A 15,580-nucleotide genomic window follows, 5' to 3' on the forward strand; every position below is an offset into this window, starting at 1 on the left:
TATTTATTCAATAGAGATAACCAGATGTTGAGAGGAGAGGGTTAGACAGAGAGGAAGAGATAGTGTAAGACACCTGCAGACCTTATTCACCACACCACGTGAAGTTTCCCCCCGCAGGTGGTGACTGGGGGCTTGAACCCGGGTTGTTGCAAATTGTAACATGTGCATTCAACCAGGTTTGTCACCACCCAGCCCCATGTGCATTATTTAAATAATGGTAATATATTTTCTTAAACATTAATTTCCAATTACTAGAGGTCTCAATTTGACATGCAAGCAACCCAACTCTGGGCAGAGTGAGAGAAGATTTTTATGTGGTGACATATGTAAATGAGCATTGCAAGCATCTGCCCTTATACTGTGCTACCTCTCCAGTTTTTAAATGAGTGAAGCAGAATATAGATAAATAGATGACAGGCAGATGAATAGAGCCCAGAGGACTACTCTACTATCTGTGGAGTTTTCCTTGATTTTTTTCTTTGTTAATCTCATGTGGTGTCAGGGGATCAAACCTAGGGTCTCACATATGCCTAGCAAGTTCTATACCACAGAGACACTGCCCCCGTCCTGGGAAAATCCTATATGACTCCGGGAAAACACATACCACGTGTGTTTAGCAACTGGCAAATTAATGTTTCAAGGGGCCTGACAGTGGCACACCCAGTAAAGTGCACATGTTACTATGCGTGAGGACTTGGGTACAAGCCTCTGGCTGCTACCTGTGGGGGAGTGGAGGTTCATGACTTGTGCAGCAGAGCTGTAAATGTCTTTCTTTTTCAATCCTTATTTCTCCCTCTATATTTCTTTCTGTCTCTATAAAAAATAATAAAAATAAAAAGGAAAAGGGAATCACCAACAGGAAAGTTGAAATCATCATGTAGTCACTAAGCTCCAGTGATGATTCTGCTATCAAAACAAACAAAAAATGTTTTGTAATTCTACTTCCCACTGGAACACAATTCCTCACTGTTGGAAATACTGGCATCTTGTGCTGGATATCTTTTGTTGTATTTCTTCCACATGTATTGAGGATGCTTGGGATCATCCTTGCCTCTATCACTGCCGTCAACCCAGTTTTGACAGCCAATAGTGATCCCAAATCGTGTCAAATATCTTGTGGAAATAAAAAGTGTTCCTTGTTGAGGTACCCCAGTATACAGGCTAGAAACTGGCACAGAGTAACCCAAATCAGTGACATTTCAGTGCAGTACCTGGGAATGAACTCAGGGCCTCATATGTATGTGATACTAATGAGCTGTCTTCCAGGTCCAGTGTTCTATGATTTGATTTATTGTTTTAGAGATTGAAAAAAATGAAAGATAAACAGGCAGAGGGATATCACTGCACTGTTCCACCATCCATAAAGCTACCCCCCTGCCGTCCATGGTACTCCATGTGGTGCCAGGGCTCCAACCCTAAGCCTCATGCATAGTAAGGCACCAACTGTATTGGGTGAGGTACTATTTTATTTTTATTAAGTAACTAAGTGAATGAATTATAAACTGTATATCATTTAAAGTTTCCCGAAACACCCCTGTTAGTTTTACTGCCACTTGGCAAAGTATTCCATGCAATTGTATAACAGTGGTTTTGTTTGTTTGTCAATTTATAGGTGGATTTACAGTGAGAACCAGCCAGTTGAAGTTTACAAACTCTTCGAACTTAGTAGCATTTCCATTTCCTCATGCAGCAATTTTAGAAGACTTGGATGGGTCTCTGTCTGGAAAATATAGAAGTCATATCCTTGCTTCTATGGAAACCCTTTCAGCTTCTTGTTTGATCAATGCAAGCTTCAGTCAGATTGTCCATGGCAGTGTTTGTGGAGAAGATACTCTCTTTCATCGAATGTCTATTGGTTTGTAAGTTGAATTAACAATACTTTTTTAAAGCTTGCTAATGAGAATGCACATGTCATCCAGGCTGTTGATGTTTAAATAAGGGACATTGTTTTCTAAATTATATTTGAAGTATTTAGTACTGAACAAGTGATGTGGGCATTCTTTTGACAGCTGTCAAATCATAGTTATGGTGATTTTAAGTTGATTTAAATGGCAGCTGGCTTTCACTATCACTAGGCCAGATCTTAGTCTGTGATCGCTTATTGGTATTTTGAACTAATAGCTTCCTCTTGAAAGGACTTAACAACCAATAGAGAATTAGAAATGTTTTTAAATTAAAAGGATTATTAAAACTTCCAATAATGTCTTTCTCATTTATATACATGTACTCTCCCCAAGCTCTTTTTAAGTGTTCAGTATGCTCTAGGGAAGCAATTGCTGATGCCTTCCTATTACTTGCAAAGTTGCTTCACTTCAGTTCATTTTCCTTGTTAATTTCATGAACTATTGGATTCGTACAATACATTTCCTATTAATATTGGAGCAAGGACTTCTTGGTTATGCTACTCAGACTACCATTAAGTCAGCAGCTGGGCTGTTTATAATGTGTAATAGGATTGCTTCTGCCCTCTTTAATTTCCAGGTAATGATTGCTGAGTGTCTAGGGTTCTGTCTTTTACCTATTTCAAATGCATTGTATATATTTAGCCACATTTCTTTCCTTCCTTTGTTTTAAGTATCTTCACTTCATGAATATTAAGTCAACTGATTCAGCCAGACCACTTAGGAACTTATTTAAACAAGCTAACTCAAGAAAGTGAGTTAGTGTGGTTAGGAATATAAGAAGTCTGCATTTTGAATGCATTTGAAATCACTGTCTTGCCATTCTTATTTGGTTTACCTTAGTAATATACTATTAGTTTTGAACTGTTTGAAAAATTTCCCCTTTTTCTTTTAAACCATGTACTATCCAGTCTACATTTAATGGACCCAAACTCAGCGAGTGAAACAGCAATTGAAGGGATAGATGGGGTATATTTCCATTCCTAATCATTTTGGCTCTATCAAAAATGACCCTTTTAAAAATTAGGGATACCTCTTGTTTTGTAGTATTATTTTGATGACTTAATGAAGGTGTCTTTAATGAGCATTTTGAGAATTATAAATGTCAGTGATTTATTTCTTATGTGTATTTTTCAAATGAGAAACATTAAAATAGCTGTGTGTAATTTAAAATGTGCTTTCATGAATTCTAAGACTTTATGTCTTTATGGCATTCTTCAAGTTATTCTTTATGGGCTATGTCTAGGAGAAGCACTCAGTGATGTGGTAATAAAAGGCTTTACAGAGATCATCTTTTCTGAGCATTGGGAATCTTCAGGCTAGAACACTTAGGGTCTTACCTTGACAACTGGTTATCCTTGCAGCACTCAGGGACTGAAAAGGTCAAAAAGATAATAATCCTGATAGAATATTGTCAGTTGATTGAATAGAGTCCTATCCTAATAGGGTGAAAAAGTCTCCCTGTTTTGTTTGGGATTTACCTAGTTTTTAAAAAGTGAACTTCAGGCCTAGGAATATGGTGCAGTGAGTAGAATGGAAGTGTGAGGTCTTCAGTTTGATACCTGCTGTCTCATGGGCCAGAATGATGCTCTGCTTCTCTCTCTTTTTTTAAATTTATTTATTCCCTTTTGTTGCCCTTGTTGTTTTATTGTTGTAGTTATTGATGCCGTCGTTGTTGGATAGGACAGAGAGAAATGGAGAGAGGAGGGGAAGACAGAGAGAGGGGGAGAGAAAGATAGACACCTGCAGTCCTGCTTCACAGCTTGTGAATCGACTCCCCTGCAGTTGGGGAGCTGGTGGCTCTAACCTGAATCTTTACTTGGGCTCTTGCGCTTTGCGTCATGTGCACTTAACCTGCTGCTCTACTGCCCGACTCTCTCTCTCTATCTCTATCTTTCTAGCTCTATCTTATATTAATAAATAAGTAAAATCATTTCTTAAAAGAGGGAATCTCATATCCAGAAACTTCTTCAGTTATGAGAATACTAAGTTTGTTGAGGAACTTGCTTACTCCCAGTGTTTTTGCTTAGAAATTTTCAGATTGATCCACAGGTATATGGACAAATGCCTGACTACCTCAAGATTCATTTCAGGCAAGTCTTAGCATGCTCCCAACTAAGTCTCTTGGCCCTAGTGTCCTTACGTTTAGGATAAAACAGTTGGGTTATATGATGTCCAAATGCTTGCTACTCAAAGTATATGTGTATCACCTGGGAATTTGTGAACCATGTAGAAGCTCAGATTTTACTCTAGGTGATTATCTTAAAGTTGGAGAAGTACTTCAGGAAGGTCCTTCTAACATTATCTTTCTATGATTCTGTTCCTTGCTATTTTTTTCTCAGTGACTTGATCTTTGTCCCAGAGCATTATAACCTCATTAGGAACATGTCAGAGCTAATGAGCAATTTGAAGTCAGTGTAGATACAAACTTTGTCGCATTTCATGGAGAAAGGATTAATTTGTTGTGCTATTTGCCCTGAAGCAAGCACCCTAAGAGTTGATTTGCAAAGCTCTCACAGTCCATCTTTTGGGGTTGCATGTTGATGGAGATCTGATGTGGCACAAGCACCCTGATGTCTTCACTTCCAACTCTTACCACTTTACTTAGAGAGCAGGGTGTGGGGGCCTACAGAGCTGCATGAACAAGGAAACCCCAACACCCTTTGCTAAGAGCCAAGGGCTTGGAGTATAATTTGTTCCTTGAAAGGTCCCTCTAGTCCAGTTTAACTATGAATTCTTTACTTGGTATTAGTGAACTTCTGTCTCTGTATTTCTTTATTACCAGAGCACTGCTCAGCTCTGGCTTATGTTGGTGTGGAGGACTGAACCTGGGACCTTGGAGTTCAGGAATGAATCTCTTTGTATAAACATTTTGTTCCCCCCCACCACCTCTCATTACCTTATTGATGTTTGGTGTTCTGATAAAATTTTATCCACATGAGTACTGTGTATGTTATTTTCTCTCTCTCTCTCTCAAGTTCTAAAAATATATGCTAGTGTTAGGATCCAGAGATATTCTGGAGAATGTTTCCCTCTAGCTTCTGTTCCTTATAGCCTATTTCTACCCATCTATCCTTCTTGATAAATGTCTTCTGCCAGTATATCAGGACCTCATTCAACACACACACACACACGCAAAGAAAAAAAATCTGACCATTTTCTCTGGAGATATCATAATGATGACATGCTTCACATGTCTCATAATTTAGATTAAAGTTTTCTTGGTCACTCACAGGAAAAACAGCACACTATCCAAGTGAGCTATTTTGCTGCCTCCCTCCCTCCCTCCCCACCCCAGGCACATTTATTCAACATCTCTTAGGATCAAGGTAGACAGCGGATAAAAGAGATTGCTGGTTAACTGAAATGTAAGAAGTACAAATTAAGACATAAGTACAAATTAAGACATAAGTACAAATTAAGACATAAATTAAGTGTAAATGATTTGTTGGGACTTCACCACTCTAGGTAACTTTTTCTGCTAGAAGTAAGCAGAAATATGGAGGTAGAAAAGTAGAGAGAGAGAGAGAGAGAGAGAGAGAGAGAGGGAGATGCAGAGATAGAGAGAGAATGACCACAGCACCAAAGTTTCCCCTGGTGTGGTGCCGTAGTGCACCTATGTTCTCTACCTGGTTTACACTTGTAGCAAAGCAGATGCTCTCCCTGGTGAACTAGCTTTTCAGCCTTGTAAGTATAAATTATGCATCACATTTCAAAGACTTCCTATAAAAATAATTTAAAGTACTCCATACCATGTCAATATTGATTCTATATCCACCATAATTTTTGAATATGTTGGATTAAATAGAGTATTAAATTTAATTTCAGTTATTTCTGTCTTTAATCTAGCTAGTAGAGAACTTGAAATTAATGTCAAATTCATCGTAGCATGCATTTGACATAAATCAAATACCAAGTTCAGTTTGTTTAATCTCCTAAAATATTATTCTTTTTTAAATATTTCTTTTTAAATTTTTTTATTATTTATTTTCCCTTTTGTTGCCCTGGTAGTTGTTGTTGTTGATGTCATCGTTGTTGGGTAGGACAGAGAGAAATGGAGAGAGGAGGGGAAGACAGAGAGGGGGAGAGAAAGATAGACACCAGCAGACCTGCTTCACCACTCATGAAGTGACTCTCCTGCAGGTGGGGAGCCAGGGCTCAAACAAAGATCCTTATGTCTTGTCAAAACAAACAAACAACAGATGGAAAAGGGGAAAATGACAAAAAATGGAGCCATGGATTCACTGAGCTTCAGCCACAATCCTAGTGGCAATTAAAAAAAAGGGGGGGGGGTTAAAGGTTATCTCACAAGATTATTGTATGTCATGTAGTAAGTTCTAAAAAAATATTGCATTCCAAGTCTCACTTTAACTTTTGTGCTTTATAAAACAACATATAATCATACTACTAATTTAATGCAACACATAAAGATTGTTATGTTTTTAGGAAATAAATACCTGCTAACTAAATTAAGTCTGTACAAATGTAACTTAATCTACTTTTTTTTTTGGAAATCATTTTATTACAGAAAGAATGGTCTACAAGATAGATGCCACATGTATATAATTTCTTATCTCCCATGCTAGGTCTCCATATCACTCCCACCACTCACTTAAGTGCTCCTTTACCATAGTGTTCTTGGTCCCCAACTGCCTCTGCACTTTCTCAGTTCTTGAAATATAGGGAACACATTCTAATACTCATGTAACATCATAACTATTGTCAAGCCTCACCAGTAGTCATAGATTCTGGAGTTACTCAGGATATATAGTTTTGACTCATTGTGCCCAAACATCTATTTTTTTTTTTTTTGCCCTCTTAATTATCCTGGAATAGAAGAGGTGAACATCTTGTTGAGCACCTTGACTCTTAGATATTGCTTAATATCCTTTCCTGTAGTGCTTGCATTCACTTTTTACCTATGTAATTGCTCTTAATGTGTCAGTGTTCAAACTATAAGCCACCCCCTACCTTGGTGAATGCAAAAGTAAAGAAGAGTTCAAATGGAAATTTTGGCCTACCTTTTCCTTTAATAATTGCCTTAGTCTCCTTCCTAGGGATAAATAGGCATAGCATCACTAATGGTATCCTTTTAGTCCTTAGAAATAACAAGTGTGGGAGACATAAAAATTCCAAAAAGTGTTATATTATGTTCTCTTGGCATCAGAGATTAGAGAAGTAAAAAAAGAAAAATCAAGAACATAAAAACTATAAAGGTTCCTAAATTTAGGAATGTCATCAAAGCTGTTACATGGTTATTAAGTCTGATGACTAATAAAGGGATTCAGTGATATGGCAGCAGTGTCTAAATATGAAATATTTCTCTAGAATAAAAAGCTTTGATTTGCAACGCCTACTTAATTCATGGCAAAATTTTTTTTCTCCTATTACCACTATTATGTGGCTGAACACAGAGTTGAGAAGAAGGCTTGTCAAAGACTTTGTGTGCCAGTATCATTAAGCTCCACAATGGTTCAGGTGGTTAAATACAAAAGGAAAGACAGATTTCTTAGTCTGACTCCTTATCTGATATGTAAAGCCCCCCCCCCACAACCATATGTCTTTCTTTTGGTTATATACCTTCAATTGTGTTTTTTTTTTCATGTTTTGAGGCAGCTATTCCAGTAGTATTTATTTTATTTTATTAGGATTTTGTTTTATTTATTTATTTTAATATTTATTTATTCCCTTTTGTTGCCCTTGTTGTTTTATTGTTGTAGTTATTATTGTTGTCATCGTTGTTGGATAGGAAAGAGAGAAATGGAGAGAGGAGAGGAAGATAGACACCTGCAGACCTGCTTCACTGCCTGTGAAGCGACTCCCCTGCAGGTGGGGAGCCGGGGCTCGAACCGGGATCCTTACGCCAGTCATTGTGCATTGTTCCACCCGCGCTCAACCCGCTGCACTACAGCCCGACTCCCTATTATTTTATTTTAATAAGAGTTATACAGAGGAGGGGAGGAAAGGGAGAGAGAGGGGGGAGAGGGATGGGGAGGAGAAGGAGGAGGAAGTGGGAGGGAGGGGGGGCAAGCACTAGTCAACTCCAGCTTATGGTGGTACTGCAGATTGAATTTGGGATTTCAGAGCCTCAGACATGAGAATCTTTTGCATAACCATTAAGCTATCTCCCCAGTCTCCAGTAGGATTTAAAGACCAAGATAATGGGTGGTATAAGAAGTAGTACTGTGAGAAGGGTATTCTTAGGTTAGAAGATATGCAACTGACTCTTTATGGACTAGGAAAAAACAAACAAAACCACTATTGTAAGTGTGCTAAAAAAAAAAAAAAAACGGAGACTCTACCTTGAAGAGGTGCTAGGTTGATTCTTGACATTTCTATAATAAATCGTTATTGGTCTAGACAATTCTTAAAGGATAGACATAAATATATTAGATAATATAGAGTGGTAACCATCAGGAATACAAAGATTACTAAATCAAATGACTTTCCTACCTACCTACCAGTACTACTTTGGATATGAATTTAAGTATTATTAAATATGTGGGAGAAAGCCTTAGTGGGAGATATCTCTCCTTGTTTCGGGTCACTCGGAAAGAGAAATATTCAAGTGCTTCTTAATCAATAAGGTTATATGTATAAGATTTATTTTACACAGAACATATTGCAGGATGAGGGTGGTAACAGGTCAGCTGGTACAATTGTTCCAAACTAAGGTTTGTTATTTTAAAGAAAGATCAAACAAAACTGTGCCACAGACATTTGTTGCCTGTACTCAAAATTCCAGTTGTGTTGCCTTTGTGTTGTAGGAGATGACAGCAACAGCAGTAAGTACTAATATCCAGGAGATGCTTAGAGCACCATTTGAGGCTAGTTATTATGATTTGTCTGGCTCAGAAGATATGTAATTATAAAGGGTTTCACAAGTGTTCTAAATTGAGAGCATTTGGAGCTCAATGCCGTGTTTGTCTTAATATACAGAGATATGGACCCTCAGGAAAAGTAAGCTAATGGTAAACACAAACCAGGGAGTTAATATTTGTTCTCATTGGTATTGTTGATTGCCTAACAAATCCTTTGTGGGCAGTATACATTCAACAGTTCCTTACAGTTTATGGGCACTGAATTATGCAACTGTTTATGTAACTAGTATTGTAAATTAGTACTTAGGGTATGGAGTTTTATCAAGTGATAGTGCTATATTTCTAAAAGGAACATTTTCCTTAATTAAAAACAGACTTGGTGATTAAACATACAAACAAATAGAAGAGACTAAAAATTAAGGGACCCCTACAGAACAGGAAAAGAAAAGGAGACTTCTAATCCTTTTGTCTTTTTTATTGCAAACAGGAGCTTCTGCAAACACAGTACTAAGGGTTAAAATTTAAAATGGACTGGTTGCCTCCTGATTTCTTGCACATAAAGCCACGAGAAGTTCAGGGAAAGACTTCTTCCCCTAGTAATGAAGCTCTCTGCTGGTAATGGCCCATGCAGACTCCCTTGGCTCCTTCAAATTAGAAATACTTTTGTGCTCCTTTGCTTCATTAACAGTAAAGAGAGAGAGATTGGTGGCTATTTAGGGCACAGGGAAATTGGTGGCTATTTAGGGCAAGTGAAAATTGTAGTAATTATGGTTGGTAAATTCTCTTCGTGGTGTTCTTCAACTCTAGATGTTCTGTTGGTGTTTTTCAGAAGAGCCCATTACTTTTCCTACTAGTATTTGCCTAAGAGGATAGGAGCTGATTTGACTTTGAATTTGTGGCCTCTGGTGATGGTCAGCATAAAGCATCTTGCTTAATGGGGAATAAGTCTTTTGCATTTTGACTTGCCTTTCAAAATGTACCACAAGACTCCATTACAAGCAGTGATAAAGGCATATTTGATAACCTTGTCTATTTGTTTTGCACCACAGAAAGCTAAAGTTGTACATGAGTGCCAATGAAATTGCATCCCACTTAAACATTGAGGAGTGGGTGGGATGGCTTGATAGGTATAAAGAAGGAAAAGGAAAGACTAATTTAGGATCATAATGTACATAACAAATTTCTGGTAGATTAGGGTTTTGCATCAGCTACTAAATATTTACTGTAGGTAGAGGGCATTAAAAGAATACAAAAGTTCCTCAAACATATAGAATGGAAATAAAATTAGCATGTAGCAGTTTTTATAATATTTAAAAAGGGATCATGCTTAAAGGAGCCTTCAGATACTGCAGAGTATGGTTTGAAAGAGTTCCTTCAATAACTGAAATTACAGCCTATAGGAAGTTAACCAGGAAAAAATATACTCAGACTGATTTATAAATGCGATAATGAAAATATGAGAAATAAGTAAATCTAATCAAAGTAGCCAGGGGGATTTCAAAGGTCATAATTCCTGGAGTTTAAAAACCAGTTCTGGAAATATTTATTCAATTGATTGTATTCTAACACACTGAGGCTATAGTTTCATAATTTTCTTTCTTTTTTTTTTTATTAAGGGTGTCAATGCATTACAGTGCATATGCATACAATGCATTACATATGCATACAATTCCAAGGCCCCCAAAGTTTTCTCCCTCTCCTCCTTCCCCCTCCCTCCCCAGAGTCCTTTGCTTTGATTCAGTACACCATGTTGAGTCCATGTTTTACACTGTTCCCTCCCTCCTAGCCTCTACTTTATTAAATCCCACTAATAAGTGGGATTATTTGATCTCCATCTTTATCTTTTTGACTTATCTCACTCAGAATGATAGCCTCAAATTCCATCCAAGAGAATGCAAAAGAGATAAATTCATCATTTTTAACAGCTGAGTAGTATTTCATCATGTATATATATCATGTATATATAAATGTATATACACCACAGTTTATTTGTTTTTTAGCCACTCATCTAGTGTTGGATGTTTGGGTGGCTTTCAGATTCTGACAATTAAAAACTGTGCTGCTATAAAGATAGATCTCTTCCGATAGGTATTTCTGTTTCCTTTGGGTAAATCCCCAGGAGAGGAATTGCTGGGTCATAGGGTAAGTCTATTTCTAGCATCCTGATAAGTCTCCAGATGGATTTCTATGAGGATTAGACCATTTTGCACTCTCACTAGCAGGGAAAGTGTTCATTTTTCTCCTCATCCTCTCCATTTGTCATTTCTGTTCTTTCATATTATTGACATTCTCACATGTGTGAAGTGGTATCTCATTATTGTCTTTATTTTCATTTCTCTGATGATCAGTGCCTTTCAGTATCTTCTCATATATCTGTTGGTCCTCTGGATCTCTTCTTCAATGAGATTTCTTTCTGTATCCTGGCCCCATTTTCTGCTAGGTGTGTGTGTGTGTGTGTGTGTGTGTGTGTGTGTGTGTGTGTGTGTTTAGTTTACTGAGTTCTTTATGTATTTTGATTATTAGTTAATCTGATGTGTAAATATCTCCCATGCCCTAGAGCATCTTTTTGTTTAGGTGGTGATACCTTTACTATGTAGAAGCTCTTCAGTTTGATGTAGTCCCATTTATTTGTTTTTGCTTTTATTTTCTTTGCTGCTGGGTTTGAATCCTTGAATGCTTTTATGAAGCATAGGATGTGAAATGTCTTGCCATTTCCCCCCTGTGTATTTGATAGTTTCTGGTCTGACGTCCATGAACCTCATCTACTGAGAGTTAACTTCTGTACATGGTGATAAATGATGGTTCACTCTCATCCATTTACATGTTTCAATCCAATTTCCCTGGCACCATTTGGGGGCCAGGTGACATTTTCTTAAACCAGGGTCTACTAATAGTGTAAATTGCTTGTATTTGCCCATGAATACTTTTATCAATCTTAAATTCAGGTCTTTGAGTCTATCTATCTGGCAAATATCTATGTGCTGACTGTTTCAAGCTCTGATAACCTATGATCTACGACGGCTTATGTCTTTCAATTAAGGAGACGTGCATTATCTATTCTGACACTCATGGTTTTGTTGTTGTATGTGTGTTTTTGTTAAGATCTCCTGTTGTGGAGAAACATCACTGTAAGTAACCAGTTGCAGTGTCTTGTTTCATTTAGCTTTTACTTGTTGAGTCAACAATTATTTATTAAATATCCATGATGTGAAATACATTTTTATTTCTTACTGTGAGTTATGAGATGAAGTTCTTATTTATCAGTTAATCTTTCCTGCATTTCAGCTTATGATTCTAGAGTAAAGTTGAAAGGACATATGTGAAAATACTTGGAATGTGTGAAATAATAAGAATCATTCTCTGGGCTGTGGGAGTTCTGCTTTATTACTGACTACTGCAGCCAACTTAAATAATTCTCTGTTATCTTCTGGTTCTGTCTTATCTTTTTCACATTTGTTTTACATTTATTTCCCAGAAGCCAATCTTTATTAGTTAAATATATTAATTGAATGAAATTGTGCTTATTTATTTCCTAGGCCTCTGAGAATCATGGTTACAGTCAAGGGGAAAGAGACTTGTAATGACTGATGCAAAACGCAATGAAGAAAATTTAATTTCAAAAGTAAAATTTAATTTCATAAGTAAAAATTCCAAAAAAAATTCCATAGATGCAGTGGTCTTCTGTCTGAAGATGAGATTGTCTCCTAACTAGAAGAGAATACCCGTATTAAATATTATGGAAGGGATTCTTTTTATTCCCTTTTGTTTAACCAGATTACTGTTCAGCTCTGGTGTATGCTGGTACCTGGGGATGAAGCTGAGACTTAGGAGTCTCTGGTTTGAAAGTTTGTAGTCTAAATAACTATACTATATCCCCAGTTCTACAGAGAATTTTTTCAGAAGAATGGATAATAGAACAGATGACTCTCATATCAATTCTAATTAAAGGAGTTTGAGTTAAGAATTATTCTTTAGTTCCAATTTAAATTATGATATAAATATAAAAACAACTCAAAAGTAAATCGTAAATCACTCAAGTACTAAAGTACAAAGAGAGGAAGAAATTTATCCTGACCCATAATTTCTAGTTGTTCTGTCTCTCAAATTAACATAGCATAGGAAAATAATTTTTTCATTCTTTTTTTTAATTTTTTTAAATTTAATTTTATATTTATTTATTTATTCCCTTTTGTTGCCCTTGTTTTATTGTTGTAGTTATTGATGTCGTCATTGTTGGATAGGACAGAGAGAAATGGAGAGAGGAGGGGAAGACAGAGAGGGGGAGAGAAAGATAGACACCTGCAGACCTGCTTCACCGCCTGTGAAGCGACTCCCCTGCAGGTGGGTAGCCAGGGCTCGAACCAGGATCCTTATGCCAGTCCTTGTGCTTTGTGCCACCTGCACTTAACCCTCTGAGCTACAGCCCGACTCCCTAATTTTTTCATTCTAAAGACAGTTTCATCACTCTCACTGCATTAACTAACAAAAGAAACAAGGATCTTTAGTCTTACAAGTAATATGTATCAAATGCTATATTGATAAGGTGACTTTTCTGTGCCACAGAAAGTTTTGAATGTGCCTCCAATGACCAAATGTCCTCTCTAGACATTAAAATAAGTCATAAAAGATAACACATATGAATTTTTATTTCCTAAAGCAGCTGTGGGGAAATTTATGAAAGTTTGTTTTCTCCATTCTAAAAAAAAAGAAAATTGAAACTTAGAGTCAATATTTTATTCAGGTTCATAATGTAATGCTTACAGATATTCTAATTACATACACTTGACAACATTGCCCAATTTAAAACTAAAAATAGTTTAACTTTTATAATATGCCTCTGGATTGTAAATTGACTTTGGGTATGCTCACACCACACCTTACTTTGAAAGTACATCCTCTTCCTTCATCTCATTTTCCTCCACTTTGAGAATTTAATTATCTGCCTGCAGCGAAATGCCACAGTTAAAGATTCTCATCAAAACTAAACCAAACAGGGAAGGACAGTATTAATGTGTATTGATTTTAAAAAAAAAACTTTCTTTCTCTGTCCATTTTTCCTTTCTATTAGGGTGTTAGCATGTGGTGAAATCTATATTCTAGTTAAGTCTTTCAAATAATTTTTTTGGAGATTGACTATGTAGAATAATTTGTAGAAATTAGTGTCTAGTACTACCTTGTAAGCAGTCACATAATACTGGGTTATATCCTATATGCTTCCTTACACTTTTCCTGTATAAGGCCTTTATAAAAACTAAGAAATCTGTAGTAACTGCTTTTGGAAGTGCTCTTCCATATATTTTTGCCTTTCTCAAACAAACAAAACTTGGGTGCCTATGCTATGTGTGCAGGATCCGGGGCTAGTGAGCAGTGTGTGTGTGTGTGTGTGTGTGTGTGTGTGTGTGTATGTGTGTGTCCAAGTTAAGGATTGGATCTGATAGTCTTATGTTAAAAATCAGCAAAACAAGCACAACACTGGGATGCTGTAGTCAGAATACGTGCTGGGGATTATGTGAGCCCACAGGACAAAAGCCAACTCACCTTTTCTTTCTAGGGAATGGTGTTCATGTCAATCCTGCTGGGAAGTGGGAGGTAGACACTGAGATAAGCACAATAGGTTCTGAGGCTCAGTCACTGCTTCCCATTACTTGTCAATGTATTATTATCTACTGCTAACAAAGCTTGTCTACAGCAAAAAAATTGTCTATGGACATTTCTTTGTTAAAACAATAATGTATAGTTCTTGTCTATATAAATTCATTGAGATGACATTTATTAATGATCTAGGATGTGAGCATTACTATCTCCCAACTTAACAGGCCAGAGTTAAGCACAAATGGTCCCATAAGACCTTTGCACAGGACTGTCTTAGTCCGCACAATGATTGCTAAAAACTTCTCATAGTCACACAGACCAAGAAGAACTAAGACATACCAAGAGACAAGACACATTATAACTGCTGGCATATTAGTGTATTATCCAGAATGGACACAACATAACTTTTTTTTCTCTTTTATCTTCCACAGAAGGAATGCTCCCAGTGTTTCTTATGACCTAATTATAACTGATAGCAGGAATAAGACAACCACTGTCAATTATGTTCATGACACATTGTCAAACTGTTATGGCTGGATGGCTCTGCTCTTAGATCAAGAGAGCTATTCACTATATCCTCAGACCCCTTGGATCAATGAATCTCTGCAGGTAACCCTAGGAATTTATTCATTGGTTTGTTCCAGTCTTCAAGAGTTTTTACCTTTCCTTCAGTGTTTCTTATATGTTGCCATATTCTGGTATTAATAAAGAAAACTACACAATTATTTTGCCAGATGAATGTGACATAAAGTAGGATACTTTTTTAACATAAAATTTTACAATTTGTTTAAATTTTTCCTTGAATGAAGAATGGTTCTGTATAAAGATTTAACTTTATTAACACAAAGAAAAGCAGTTCAGAGAAAATTCAGAACTGAATACTTCTGTTATGGGGCAAGAACTAACACCCCAGAGAGACATGTTTGTAGTCTGAAAAACGTCTTAGCCAAGTATTTTTACATTGGACACTGCCACCTTGTGGGCAGAGATTAATTTGCAAAATGAAGATTCATTAGAAGGATTGAAGGAGTAAAGTGGACAAAGATAGGGATATTTAAAGTGCGTTTCTGGAGTGTGGGGGGATGGGGGTGAACAATTGAATGGATTCCCTCAAGCTTCTTTTCCAATTTACACATCTTTTATGTCTCATCATACATAACATTTCTAGTGATTATAAGAGCAGGTATTAGAGGTTGCTTTAAGTAATGTCATATTCCTGAAGAATTCAAGTAACTTCTTTCAATATTCTCACTATGCCTCTCAGAA

At 36.7% G+C, this 15,580-nt stretch overlaps 1 protein-coding gene across 8 annotated transcripts in view; it reads left to right on the top strand.

The window, feature by feature from the left end:
- PKHD1 (PKHD1 ciliary IPT domain containing fibrocystin/polyductin) overlaps nucleotides 1-15,580 on the top strand; it is a 617,401-nt gene that overhangs the window by 305,256 nt on the left and 296,565 nt on the right. For 7 of the 8 annotated variants that reach the window (XM_007516520.3, XM_060190048.1, XM_060190051.1 and 4 more), the window contains 2 exons: nucleotides 1,613-1,859; nucleotides 14,746-14,923. In XM_007516520.3, the coding sequence (XP_007516582.1) occupies nucleotides 1,613-1,859; nucleotides 14,746-14,923 (425 nt within the window). The remainder of the gene's footprint in view (nucleotides 1-1,612; nucleotides 1,860-14,745; nucleotides 14,924-15,580) is intronic. The other variant, XM_060190049.1, reaches the window with a different exon arrangement.

The sequence above is a fragment of the Erinaceus europaeus genome, chromosome 4 (assembly GCF_950295315.1).
Source record: "Erinaceus europaeus chromosome 4, mEriEur2.1, whole genome shotgun sequence".
In the NCBI taxonomy this organism is placed as follows: Eukaryota; Metazoa; Chordata; class Mammalia; order Eulipotyphla; family Erinaceidae; genus Erinaceus; species Erinaceus europaeus.